Consider the following 13,087-nt stretch of genomic DNA (forward strand, 5'->3'; position numbering starts at 1 on the left):
CCGAGGCGTATCGGGGCGTATCCGTGTCGGATATGTATCGGACATGGATACTTCACCCATATAGAAGTATCCGTGCTTCATAGGTCATATTGAGACAACGCGTTCCCTTCCAAAGGCATTCACGTTGCAGATATGCATTTCGTTCTGTTTCAGTCATTTTACTCAATCGCTTTCAATACCGACTTGTGCGAGTGGGTCCCCGGCCAGAATTTTGGATATTATTAAGCTCAGAAAAAAATTTCTTTGGTACCTCCATTTGCGTCAAACAAATCACAGAAGCGATCGAGAAAGTGTTGCACTGAAATTTTTTTGAAATAAAAAATAATTAATACAAAATTTAGATGAAGGGAAATTAAATCACATATCCATAAAAGAACTCTACCTGTAAAAGAACTCTAAAATGATTGGAGTTAGTATTGCGAGAACCTTATATAAAATGCTTTAAATTGACGGCCGCCAATTCCCATGAAGATCCTGCTACTTTTTTTTACAATTGCAGCATTGAAACATGAATACACCACGCATAACCATATATAGATGGGGTTGAAATAGTGTCATGACGATTGTTGTTTTACAGTACTCATTTAACCTGAAAATACATAGACTCATTTCACCCGAAAATACATATACTCCAACGACACCTAGGCTTACAAGTTGAGCCATGTAGAGTAATTACACATTCACACGTGGCAGACAAAATGGTGTTTCTTGTTGGGACTGCTTGTAACATTACACGACATTGCTGCTTAACATTATGGAAACTTGATCACCTCACATGACTCAATCGTCAGTAAGTTGTTGCAAGTTTAATTGATTCAGCTAATGAAGTTTTTACTTAAACTTCATCTGGAATGCTCGCGTTATTATCAATCTTCATGTTTAAAACATAATTGAAGTATTGGCTACACATCCTCTTGAAACCTAAAACTGCACCTTAAATTGAAATATTGACTAACACATCTTCAATAATTGAAGTAATGTTTAAAACTAAAACATCCTATACTACCAATGAACAATAAATATAGCAAAGAAGCTAATAAAAACCTCTTCAGTTGTTCTTTTTCAGCTTGCTTCGAAAGCAACGTCTGGCGTGATGAATCCAAATGTATCAAACATTGCCGAAGTTGCCAAGGATCGCCCATCCATTTCCTGAAGGTCAAAGACAGAAAACATATTAAGTATACTAATTAGAAGAATATATTAAACACTTGAACTACTGAAATTCTTTGACTTTCCACCTCAGTTGGTATAGAGACTCTAGGAATCTCTTTATATAATCCAAAAAAAGCATAAATAAGCTCTTTATCGAAGAAACACCGTCCCTACCAGTAAATCTAAATAAGTTCCTCAAGCTCAGTAGCATACTTGTAGAATGATATACATCATACACGTAGACGCAACTCTGGTAAATCTTCTATAGTGCATTAAAATTGAGCATATTATCCAAATTTGCATACTTAGCTATGAATGTCCACCATAAATGCATTGAACGTACGTTTTGTAAACAGGTATCTCGTATATTCCAACAGACACAAGTCAGTGCAGTAATTGCTTCGATAGTATACGATCATCGTCTCATACTCTCATATTCTAAATTGAAACAGTGAAACATGCATATGTGACAACACGCAAAAGTCTCACAGAAAAAGCTTTACCTTTCACCCCATTCTTTTGAGCAGATTGCAAGTATCAAGACAAATGGAAAGACAATAGTCCATGTGTTTCAGTGTGGCTCTTTATGGATCACCTTTTTTTTTTCTTTTTTTGCATATGAAGGTACTAATATAAAAGATTAAACACGGAAAAACGTAAAGTACCAACCCAATGCCAGACTAAAAAGAGCAAAGATAAACAAAAGATTCCCATCAAGCCATAAATGCTCAAAGCGTATGCTTCAGACTTCTCTTTAAACCTATTGAGCATATATGTTCTTTGATGGAATATTAACTTTCTAAAAGCCAGATAAGGCATCCTCAAACCCCGTCTAATTCATTATATCACACAGACCAAATGGGAAAAATAAATACAAAAAGTTGTTCAATATATGTTTGCGCTAGATATATGTTCATGATAGTTTAAACCTATAAATTGATTTACTAAATAGTATAAAAAAAAAAAGATATGTTTCTAGGCACCTATAAATTTGATAGTACCGCGTGCTCATCAATCAGAAGATTCTCAGGTAGCACTTGGGGGTTTTTGTCGCTTTTCCCCTCCTGCTCTCCTTCGCCACCCTGAAAGTTAATATCTTTGAGTTCATAATGCAAAGACTTCCGAGTAGATATTTAATTAATTTGTCAATAAAATGTAGCTTCTTTTTCTTTAAGATAAATTACAAACGGATCTGTGGTAACCTGGGTATCTAAATGTGTGAAACTTTGTGCAAAGAAAATGGAGGTGATGAGAGAAGTCGACGAATTGATGTCTTTGATATCCTCGGATATTAGATCTGGATGCTCAACGGACTGCCTTTCACCTTTGTGATTTTCTGCTTCAACAACTGCCAGTGTGTTCCCTTGTAGGTTCTCCTCAGTGCCAATTGAGGATATAATCTACACATCAGTTTCACCCTCCATATTTTTCAACATTTTGTCCCCGGCATTGAAGGCCAAAACTGCGGGTTTCTTTAGATCTAATGCATCCACTTTGTAACGCTTGGTGCATCATCGCCTTGATTCAAACATAAATTAGCTGAATCTGAAGAATCACAAATCAACTTCAACAGAATCGCAAGGTATTTCGTCCACATCCCGATGGATCACTGGGTTGAACTTGCAATCAATCCTTGCCGTCACAAGCTTTTACGAATACAAGGAACAATACCAACCATCAATTTCTGCTAGATCGCTCGAAAATATCTGAACCCGCGCCATTGTATTTTCTTCTATGTTCATGCTCGAGAGAGTCGCCGCATTTGAAGAGTGTGAATATTTTGACCGCACACGAAGTGAAACAGATTCATCCAACCAAAAGCAAATGTAATCTCAACTATATGAACGACAAAAACATTAATATACCAAATTACAAAGACCCAGTAAACTAAAAGCCTCACCTCTTTAGAAAATTTGTTTCTGGATGTGGATTAAGGCGCAGTGATGTAAACACTGGTCGCGGCATAGGAATACTAAGCTCTGGAAAGCCTTGTGCAACATGTGCCACCCCTTGACAGGCTTAATGGGAGATAGGTTGCAAAGGTAGTTAAAAAATGGGAATTCCTACAATCAATAGAGCAAATGTAAATTACAAAATGCAAGTTCCATATGTTGAACATGTATGAAACACCCAATTCCAAAGCTACAAAAGAATGTCCAATTTGCTCTTATTGTCAATCATGAATGAAATGACACCTGAATGGCTAAATGTAATAAGTAATATCCTCCACATAAAACCCCCATATTTCGTTTAATGTATCAGTTTAGGCCCAAATGTCTTTCCCACTCAGCAGACCCCAGGCCAGGGTCCTACATGTTTACAGTACATTTTATGTTACCTACGCCATTATCAAAAGAATGCAATTTCAATCGAAGCAAGTGTGTCAATACAATCCAGAATCCATTATGCATTAAGAACTTGACACGGAGTAGCTGAGGCGGAATAACAAAGAGGTCCAATGTCTACCGCCTCAGCCTCAACTCCACATGGAGCTTTAGTCCAATGTCATTACGGTTTTCTCCAACACAACTCAACATTCAAAGAGGCACTGACAAGAGTTAATCCCTCGCGAAAATCCTCACTTCTAAGGAATCAATGTTCATTAGCAAATAGAAAATCCTCACTTTTAAGGAATCAACGTTCATGTTACTCAATCAAAATAACATCCCATAACAACCACCAACAAAATTCCATTTGCAAATAAGAAAAAAATCAGTTACTCAACTACTCCAAACATATGGTGTCAACGATATTCTTACAACATGTTGTGAGCAAAACACATGTAAGGACATATTAAGATACTTACAGTATTGAGGGTTGGGATTAAGCACACCTAATTATCAATAAGAAAAGGTTGAAAAATATTAGAAAAGCACTTACTGAGATATCTGCTCAATTTGGCAGAAGACCGGATTGTAAGCTAATGGGTGAGAGACGGTTCGATTATTTGTGGGAGAACTCAATTGGAAGAGAGAGAATGATGGCTGATATTATTGCATTTTCTGTTTGCAAAAGAGGGGGAGCCGTAAAGTGGAAGAGAAACGGTTCGTTTGTTGAATTTAATTTCATAAAAGGTAATTATTTGGGCAATCAATGATGGATAAGTGGCGAACAATTCAATAGTGGCGTATAGTTGATTTCCAACCTGAATTTACACATACGTCCTTAAATTACTATATAATCTTGAGGGTATAGATGGTAGTAAATTATGCAATGACTAAGTAGTCCTTCTTAAAGGCATTGAATAATTGATTTTAATTTTTTATTAAGGGCATTTTATGGTAGAAAAAAGGTTGGTCTAATTTAAAGGTTCATGTTAATTATGGTATACTATATATATATATATCGGGGCGGCTACGTCGACAGACTATTCTAACATACTATCTTGACATACCAGCCAACCGTCAGATCTTGCATAATCTAACTATCATATCTACTTTAAAAAATCCAAACAAATAAAAGAAAAAAGGCCAAAAAAAAAACCTGGGGTAAAAATGTTATTTTCTTTCACAAAAATAGAAAAACCCTTTTCTTATTTTCACAACTCGTTCTTCTTCTTCTTCATACACGTTTTTCTTTTCTCCACCATCGAAAACAAATAAGAAAATCGGGAAATATTCGACTTCATTGGTGAATATATTGTTGATTTACAATTTCCTACAACACAATGAGATGGACCTTGAGTTATTGTTCGCCAAGAATTCAAGTTTTGAATTTTGTATGTATCATTGTCAGGCTGCTTCTCCAACTCCAAAAACAAAAGAAAGAGATGGTGTCTCTCAAGCTGCAAAAGCGGCTTGCCGCTATCGTTCTCAAGTGTGGTCGAGGCAAAGTTTGGCTCGATCCAAATGAAGTTAACGAAATCTCCATGGCTAATTCCAGTAACTATCTCATCAGCAACCCTTTTACTTATATTTAATAGATTTGTAAAAAATGATGACTTTATTCCATATGATAAAAAGCCAATTTGCAGAGAAAAGGCATTTAGATGATAGCGTAATTTGCATTGAAGGTCAGCAATAATAATAAACCAAAAGCGGTTCTCCGTGCCTCTCGAATTTTAATAAGTTTTGAATAGGCCTCGAACAAATCGCAATATTTGTGTTTAAAAATGTTTTGTTGTATTGTAAATGGTTTTGATATAGACTTCTCATGTGTTGGAAGTTTGTTTGTTTTAGGGCAAAACATACAAAAGCTTGTGAAGGATGGATTTGTCATTCGGAAACCAACAAAGATTCACTTTCGGCTTCCGTGCTTTCGTCGAATGAAGGATGCTAAGAGGAAGGGTCGTCATTCTTGATATGGTATGTTTTATAATATGCTCTTGTTTTGTACTATCAGTTAATTGAGGGTGAGTTGACTGGTAAATGATGTTGGCATATTGTATCTTTAAATGCTTTTTTCAAATCCTTGCTAGGTAAGCGCAAGGGTACTAGGGAGGCTAGGCTACCAACCAAGGTCCTCTGGATGAGAAGGATGCGAGTGCTCAGGCGTCTACTCTGAAAGTATAGGGAGTCAAAGAAGATTGACAAACACATGTACCATGACATGTACATGAAGGTTAAGGGAAATGTTTTCAAGAACAAGTGTGTGCTGATGGAGAGCATTCACAAGTCAAAGGCTGAGAAGGCTAGAGAGAAGACTTTGTCTGACCAGTTTGAGGCGAAGCGTGCTAAAAACAAAGCAAGCAGGGAAAGGAAGCATGCTAGAAGGGAGGAGCGTTTGGCCTAGGGACATGTGGACTGAGCTCCTACTACTGCACCTGTATCCACACCAACACCTGCACCTCAATCAGCTCCAGCTAAGAAAGCGAAGAAATGAAGTGTCAGGATGAGGATCATACTGGGGACGTTGATGGTGATAAGCTAGATGTCTTTCTGGTATGTAGAGTACGTTGAAATAGTAAGAGTTAGTTTTGGGGTCCTTTTTGAACATAATGGAGATCTGTAATTGAATGTTTTGAACATAATGGAATCAACATAATGGAATTCTAGTCTCTCTTAAGTTTGTGCCTGTAGTTGTTTAAGAATACTGGAAAAAAAACTTTTCTGCTTATGTTACTTCTTTTATCGTTGTCAATGGATCAAAGGAGTTGAGTTTGTTGAACAACTGATCCAGCCATGAGAACTATCCAGCTGAACATGCCCATGTGAAATCCAAAATATTCTTGTGAAAGGCACAAAGCTAGTTGCAAACAATATCATTATTTAGGTGTTGCATAATGCAAAAAACAAAGTTACAATCTGAAGTCTAAACACACGTTGTCTACCACATTGTTTCACATAACCAAAAAGAATAAAAAAAAAAATGAATGATTCAGCACTAAAAAAAACCCAATAACAACACTTCTTATTGTCAAACTATTCTAACATACTATCTTGACATACCCAGCCAACCGTCAGATCTTGCATAATCTAATGATCAGATATTTGTTAATAATTAACAAACCAAACAAGTAAAAAAGATGGACAAAACTGACATTTCATATTTTTCACAAAAGAAAACCCTTTCTTTCACGTTGCTTTTTTGGTTTCTTTCACATTACTAAAAAGAAAAACCCCATCTACATTGTTTCGCTTTTTTTCCTAAGAAAAAACTCGTTTTTCTTTCTTCTTCATTCTGGTGCACCGAAGAACAAAATAAAAGGTTTGTTTTTTTGTTTGTTTGTGTTTTTTTTTTTTTTTTTTTTTGACTTTATCTTTAGTTTGTTAGTTTAGTTTTAATGATAATTGAATGGAAATAGTTTGCCAAATGGATTAAATGGATTTCTGCAATGCAAGAGTTACGAAAGTCGATTCAAGAGTTATAACGTTAGCATTGAGTTATGGGGTTGGTTTTAATAACTACTATCAATTATGCGTAGTTAAACTTGAACCAAAACTAGATGTTCTATAAATTATGGGGTCTGGACGATCATGTTTAGTACAATCAAACAAGAAATCTAATTGGTCTATGGGGTTGTTAACGTACTAGTTGATATCATTCTTCAACGTTAATGCATGCACCAGTTGATGTCATTCTCCATAATACACATGCATATTTGTTTTTGCCTATTTGGGAAGTTCATTCAATCTTGTATTATATGGCAAAATTTGAGCCCTTTTAACGTATGTAGAAAAACATCTTGTCCTAATTAACTGATTGCAAGTAAATTTTTCTAAGTTGCACTCGTCTACATTTCTCTAGTTAATTAATTGTTTGTTTTTTTGTACCAGCAATGACTTTGAATGGAGCCTTCGATGTTCCCGATTCAGTACTAGTGGATTCTTCTCCAATTGAAGCCACAAACGAAGACATACAGTTGTTAGAAGCACTGTATGTAGGGATGTCGTTTAACAATTTCGAGGAAGCAAAGAATTACTACAAAGAGTATGGTCGACAACAGGGATTTGAGACGCGTGTTAGGAGTGCAGATAAGAGACAATCACATGTGGACGTACCTTCTAGTGGTCTCTTGGTCTGTTCACGTGAGGGGATCCATAACAAGAAAGAAGATATGTCTATTGGAATGTCAGGAACATCAAGAAACACTTCGACTGTCAGGTGTGACTGTAGAGCAAGAATGAGACTGGCAAAGAAAAAACTCGACAATAAATACACAGTTACATTGGTTGAAAACAACCATAGTCATGGCCTGGTTTCTCCATACAAGAGGGGTTCAATGAGGTCGAATAAATCTATGCCAGAAGCAGCAAAGAACCTGACAGAGATTTTTGATAATGAGGGTTTACCAGTGGCAAAAGTTGCATCAGTTTTCTCTGGGGATGCAATTGGGCTTACTTCAAAGATGTTTCAAAACTATTCTGCCACAAGAAAGAAACCAAAAGAAAATGATGCATCGGCTGTACTTGATTACTTTAAGCAAAAGAGCGCAGAAAATCCTCAATTCTACTATGCTGTTCAACTGGATCCAAGTGGTACCGCAATTAATTTTTTTTGGATTGAAGGACGATCTCGGGTGCAGTATGAATACTTTGGAGACGTTGTATCTTTCGATACAACTTACCGGACTAATATTTATAAAATGCCTTTTGCCCCTTTTACTGGTGTCAACCACCATTTGCAGTCCATTCAATTTGGGTGTGCATTATTGCTTGACGAGACTGAGGAAACATTTGTGTGGTTATTTCAGACATGGCTTACAGCTATGGGTGGTCGGCCTCCAACTTCGATTCTCACTGATCAAGACAGGGCGATGACTGGAGCGATTGCTAAGGTATTCCCCTCTACGCGGCATCGTCATTGTTTTTGGCATGTTTCAAATAAATTTTCAGAGAAGTTGGGGCATGTCTACCATAAAAACAACACCTTTGCTACAAAGCTAAATTTGGTTCTTAAATCCTATAGGATAGATGATTTTGAAAGCAAGTGGCCTGCACTTATGGTAAAGTACGATTTGGTGGAGCATGGTTGGTTGAATGAAATGTATGAGTTAAGAAGAAATTGGGTTCGGGTTTATCACTTAGACACCTTCTTTGCTGGAATGAACACAACTGGATGGAGTGAATCAATGAACTTTTATTATGATAACTTTGTTAGTTCGACGACTACTCTTATGCAGTTTGTCCATGGTAACGAAAGAAGTTTGGGATTGATTGACAAACATGAAAGAGACTTTGATTACAACACTGAACATAAATGTCGTAATGTGGGTAGAAACGAGTTCCTTTTGAAGCACGCTGGCAAAGTGTACACAATAAATGTTTTTAATAAATTTAAGTCTCAGGTGGAAAAGGCAAGAAACTACTACAAAATTGTTGAAGAGGAGGTTGACAGGAACGGAAATGGAACTTATTTCTTGAAATCAAGAAAGCCTCAGAATACCAATGTTTGGAAAGTGAGTTTTGATAGAACAACCCTGGAGGCTGAGTGTGAATGTAAGTATTTCAAGTTTATGGGTATACCTTGCGCTCATCTTTTGAAGATTTTTCTGCGGTATGACGTTGAAGAGATTCCAGCTCACTTTATTTTGAAGAGGTGGACACAAAAGGCAAACACTGCTTACAGGGTTGTATTTGATGGTGGATTAGTGAAAGGTCATGGAAACCAGGAGGCTTTAAGAATTTCCCATTGCATTAAGGTTGCTACTTAATTGGCATATGATGCAGCAACTAATGTTGAGAGTTACACAATTTTCATAGAGAAAATGAGTGAGCTGTCAATCGGAGTTGCCAAGTGTAAGGAATCTCTCACTGAAGGAGCTACTAAAGAAGGAGTTACTAAAGAGGTGGCTTCAACTAACGAGAAGCGCAAAGTTGATGTAGCGGAGGTATTTTCTTATCACTTGTTTTTACCGCGATTCAAATTTAATTTTAAGTTTAACTCCTTAACCTTTGCTTCGATCATAGGTTTTAATTTTGAACCCCAACATTTCTCAAACAAAAGGGAGAAATAAGAGAATAAAGTCTGGCAGGGAGATAGCCCAAGAAGAAAAAGATGGAAGGTTGTGCAAAACGTGCCAAAAGATTGCAAAACATGACTCAAGAAATTGTCCATACAAGATTCAAAACGTAAGAATGTGTTCTATTTTTTTGTAAATTTAATATTGGATACTTGTTGTCAATTTTTAACATGTATTTTAATTTACTTGCAGGTTACTTTTAGCGAGTAACATGACTAATTAGCAATGAGATGAGATAATGAATTTTGATAGTTGCGGTGCTAAACTTTGATAGGGGTGTGCTGAATTCTTTCGCATGGATCGGAGGGGATGTCGAGCAATAAGAAGTGTTGTTATTGGGTTTTTTAGTCTTTGAATCATTCATTTTTTTATTCTTTTGGTTATGTGAAACAATGTGGTAGACAACGTGTGTTTAGACTTCAGATTGTAACTTTGTTTTTTGCATTATGCAACACCTAAATAATGATATTGTTTGCAACTAGCTTTGTGCCTTTCACAAGAATATTTTGGATTTCACATGGGCATGTTCAGCTGGATAGTTCTCATGGCTGGATCAGTTGTTCAACAAACTCAACTCCTTTGATCCATTGACAACGATAAAAGAAGTAACATACGCAGAAAAGTTTTTTTTCCAGTATTCTTAAACAACTACAGGCACAAACTTAAGAGAGACTATAATTCCATTATGTTGATTCCATTATGTTCAAAACATTCAATTACAGATCTCCATTATGTTCAAAAAGGACCCCAAAACTAACTCTTACTATTTCAACGTACTCTACATACCAGAAAGACATCTAGCTTATCACCATCAACGTCCCCAGTATGATCCTCATCCTGACACTTCATTTCTTCGCTTTCTTAGATTGGAGCTGATTGAGGTGCGGTGTTGGTGTGGATACAGTGCGATAGTAGGAGCTCGGTCCACATGTCCCTAGGCCAAACGCTCCTCCCTTCTAGCATGCTTCCTTTCCCCGCTTGCTTTGTTTTAGCACGCCTCAAACCGGTCGGACAAAGTCTTCTCTCTAGCCTTCTCAGCCTTTGACTTGTGAATGCTCTCCATCAAAGACACACTTGTTCTTGAAAACATTTCCCTTAACCTTCATGTACATGTCATGGTACATGTGTTTGTCAATCTTCTTTGACTCCTATACTTTCAGAGTAGGCGCTGAGCACTTCGCATCCTTCTCATCCAGAGGGACCTTGGTTGGTAGCCTAGCCTCCCTAGTACCCTTGCGCTTACCTAGCAAGGATTTGAAAAAAGCATTTAAAGATACAATATGCCAACATCATTTACCAGTCAACTCACCCTCAATTAACTGATAGTACAAAACAAGAGCATATTATAAAACATACCATATCAAGAATGACGACCCTTCCTCTTAGCATCCTTCATTCGACGAGCACGAGAGCGCGAGTGAATCTTTGTTGGTTTCCGAATGACAAATCCATCCTTCACAAGCTTTTGTATGTTTTGCCCTAAAACAAACAAACTTCCAACACATGAGAAGTCTATATCAAAACCATTTACAATACAACAAAGCATTTTTAAACACAAATATTGCGATTTGTTCGAGGCCTATTCAAAACTTATTAAAATTCGAGAGGCACGGAGAACCGCTTTTGGTTTATTATTATTGCTGACCTTCAATGCAAATTACGCTATCATCTAAATGCCTTTGCTCTGCAAATTGGCTTTTTATCATATGGAATAAAGTCATCATTTTTTACAAATCTATTAAATATAAGTAAAAGGGTTGATGATGAGATAGTTACTGGAATTAGCCATGGAGATTTCGTTAAGTTCATTTGGATCGAGCCAAACATTGCCTTGACCACACTTGAGAACGCTAGCGGCAAGCCGCTTTTGCAGCTTGAGAGACACCATCTCTTTCTTTTGTTTTTGGAGTTGGAGAAGCAGCCTGACAATGATACATACAAAATTCAAAACTTGAATTCTTGGCGAACAATAACTCAAGGTCCATCTCATTGTGTTGTAGGAAATTGTAAATCAACAACATATTCACCAATGAAGTCGAATATTTCCCGATTTTCTTATTTGTTTTCGATGGTGGAGAAAAGAAAAACGTGTATGAAGAAGAAGAAGAACGAGTTGTGAAAATAAGAAAAGGGTTTTTCTATTTTTGTGAAAGAAAATAACATTTTTACCCCAGGTTTTTTTTTTTTGGCCTTTTTTCTTTTAGTTGTTTGGATTTTTTAAAGTAGATCTGATTGTTAGATTATGCAAGATCTGACGGTTGGCTGGGTATGTTAAGATAGTATGTTAGAATAGTCTGTCAACGTAGCAGCCCCAGATATATATATATATATATATATATATATATATATATATATATATATATATATATATATATAGATGGTGGAAGAGATAATATTCTTAAAATCTCTACATTTTGGGATTTGCTTTTATGTATGATTTATATTCCAATCACTCAATTAATTACAAAAAATGCATATATTATGTTATATTATAATATATCCCATATTAAAAACTAATTTAGTAATTTTTTTTTATACAACATAGATAATTAGAATATAATACATAAATATAATGTAAAATAACAAGAAAACATATGAGAGCTAAGTGAGGGCTGGTGAGGGTTTAATGAGGGCCGGGCTCATGTTTCAGAACTTAGGCGCTAACCTGCCCCTTATAAGCATGAGGGCCGGGTCGGTCTGCCTATCAAATCTGTGAGGACCAACTTTTGAAGACTTGAACATGCAATTTTGAGAGCCGGGTTAGGACGGGTTGAGGGCTTGAGGGCCAAATTATCACCCTAGTTTGACTTATGTTTGCCTAGTGGAATGGTTTTTTCACGGTTTATCTAATGCCACATGGCTCTTTGTCATTGGTGGTGATGATCATCTCAGTATCTCACGAATATCATATATAGTTGTCTCGCGACCTATTAGGACAAGTATCATGGTTGTCTTGCGACCTGTTAGGATCTTTGTAGCATGGATCCATTTTGGTGCAATTTTTGCCATGCTTAGTTTGCTTCCCACCCAGTTAAAAATCTCCACGTGGCAATAATTACAGATCACAAAGCTCATCACGTTTCTCCACCCAAAAGTTGACTTTGTACATTCTTAGTACTATACTACTATTACTACTGTGCTATCCTTGCAAAAACAGACAAAACTAAAACATCCCATAGTAAGACAAAACAAATAAAGACAGTTAAACAAAATACGTTTTTAAATTTTTATCAGTTGAATGAATTAGTAGAGACACAAAGCGTAGAAAATTTTGGAGGAAAATTGTGAGTGTGATTTCATTTTGTATTGTTGGAACCATAGTAGAAAATATCGTGATATATTGCGAAATATCACGATAAATATTGAGATTTCAGTAAAAAAAATACATAAATATCGCGATAAATTTAGAGATATATACAACTGCAAATATCGACGATATTTATGATATTTTAATATATATATTGCGATATTTGGTGATATTTTGTTTAGATAATAATTTTATTTAATATTTACCATTATATTTCAAATAAATAT

At 36.2% G+C, this 13,087-nt stretch overlaps 1 protein-coding gene, 2 non-coding genes and 2 pseudogenes across 5 annotated transcripts; 3 read left to right on the plus strand and 2 right to left on the minus strand.

Annotated features, from left to right (window-relative positions):
• Positions 1-4,692: 4,692 nt before the first annotated feature.
• Positions 4,693-6,169, plus strand: LOC147515019 (large ribosomal subunit protein eL19x-like; annotated as a pseudogene). The gene is made up of 3 exons (XR_015213345.1): positions 4,693-5,033; positions 5,331-5,456; positions 5,570-6,169. The product of XR_015213345.1 is annotated as a large ribosomal subunit protein eL19x-like (transcript).
• Positions 5,125-5,252, plus strand: LOC147515020 (small nucleolar RNA snoR86). Its single transcript, XR_015214650.1, has one exon. It is a non-coding gene; the product is annotated as a small nucleolar RNA snoR86 (small nucleolar RNA).
• A 529-nt stretch (positions 6,170-6,698) lies between the features above and the next one.
• LOC147515021 (protein FAR1-RELATED SEQUENCE 5-like) lies at positions 6,699-9,244 on the plus strand. Its single transcript, XM_086592771.1, has 2 exons — positions 6,699-6,798; positions 7,368-9,244. The coding sequence occupies exon 2, from the start codon at positions 7,370-7,372 to the stop codon at positions 9,242-9,244; it is 1,875 nt and encodes a 624-aa protein (XP_086448897.1). The 5' UTR covers positions 6,699-6,798; positions 7,368-7,369.
• Positions 9,245-10,487: 1,243 nt separating this feature from the next.
• Positions 10,488-11,708, minus strand: LOC147515022 (large ribosomal subunit protein eL19x-like; annotated as a pseudogene). The gene is made up of 3 exons (XR_015213346.1): positions 11,330-11,708; positions 10,910-11,032; positions 10,488-10,796 (listed from the first exon to the last, which is right to left on the minus strand). The product of XR_015213346.1 is annotated as a large ribosomal subunit protein eL19x-like (transcript).
• On the minus strand, positions 11,111-11,238 carry LOC147515023 (small nucleolar RNA snoR86). The gene has a single exon (XR_015214588.1). It is a non-coding gene; the product is annotated as a small nucleolar RNA snoR86 (small nucleolar RNA).
• Positions 11,709-13,087: the final 1,379 nt, after the last annotated feature.

The sequence above is a fragment of the Coptis chinensis genome, chromosome 2, assembly GCF_015680905.1.
Source record: "Coptis chinensis isolate HL-2020 chromosome 2, ASM1568090v1, whole genome shotgun sequence".
In the NCBI taxonomy this organism is placed as follows: Eukaryota; Viridiplantae; Streptophyta; class Magnoliopsida; order Ranunculales; family Ranunculaceae; genus Coptis; species Coptis chinensis.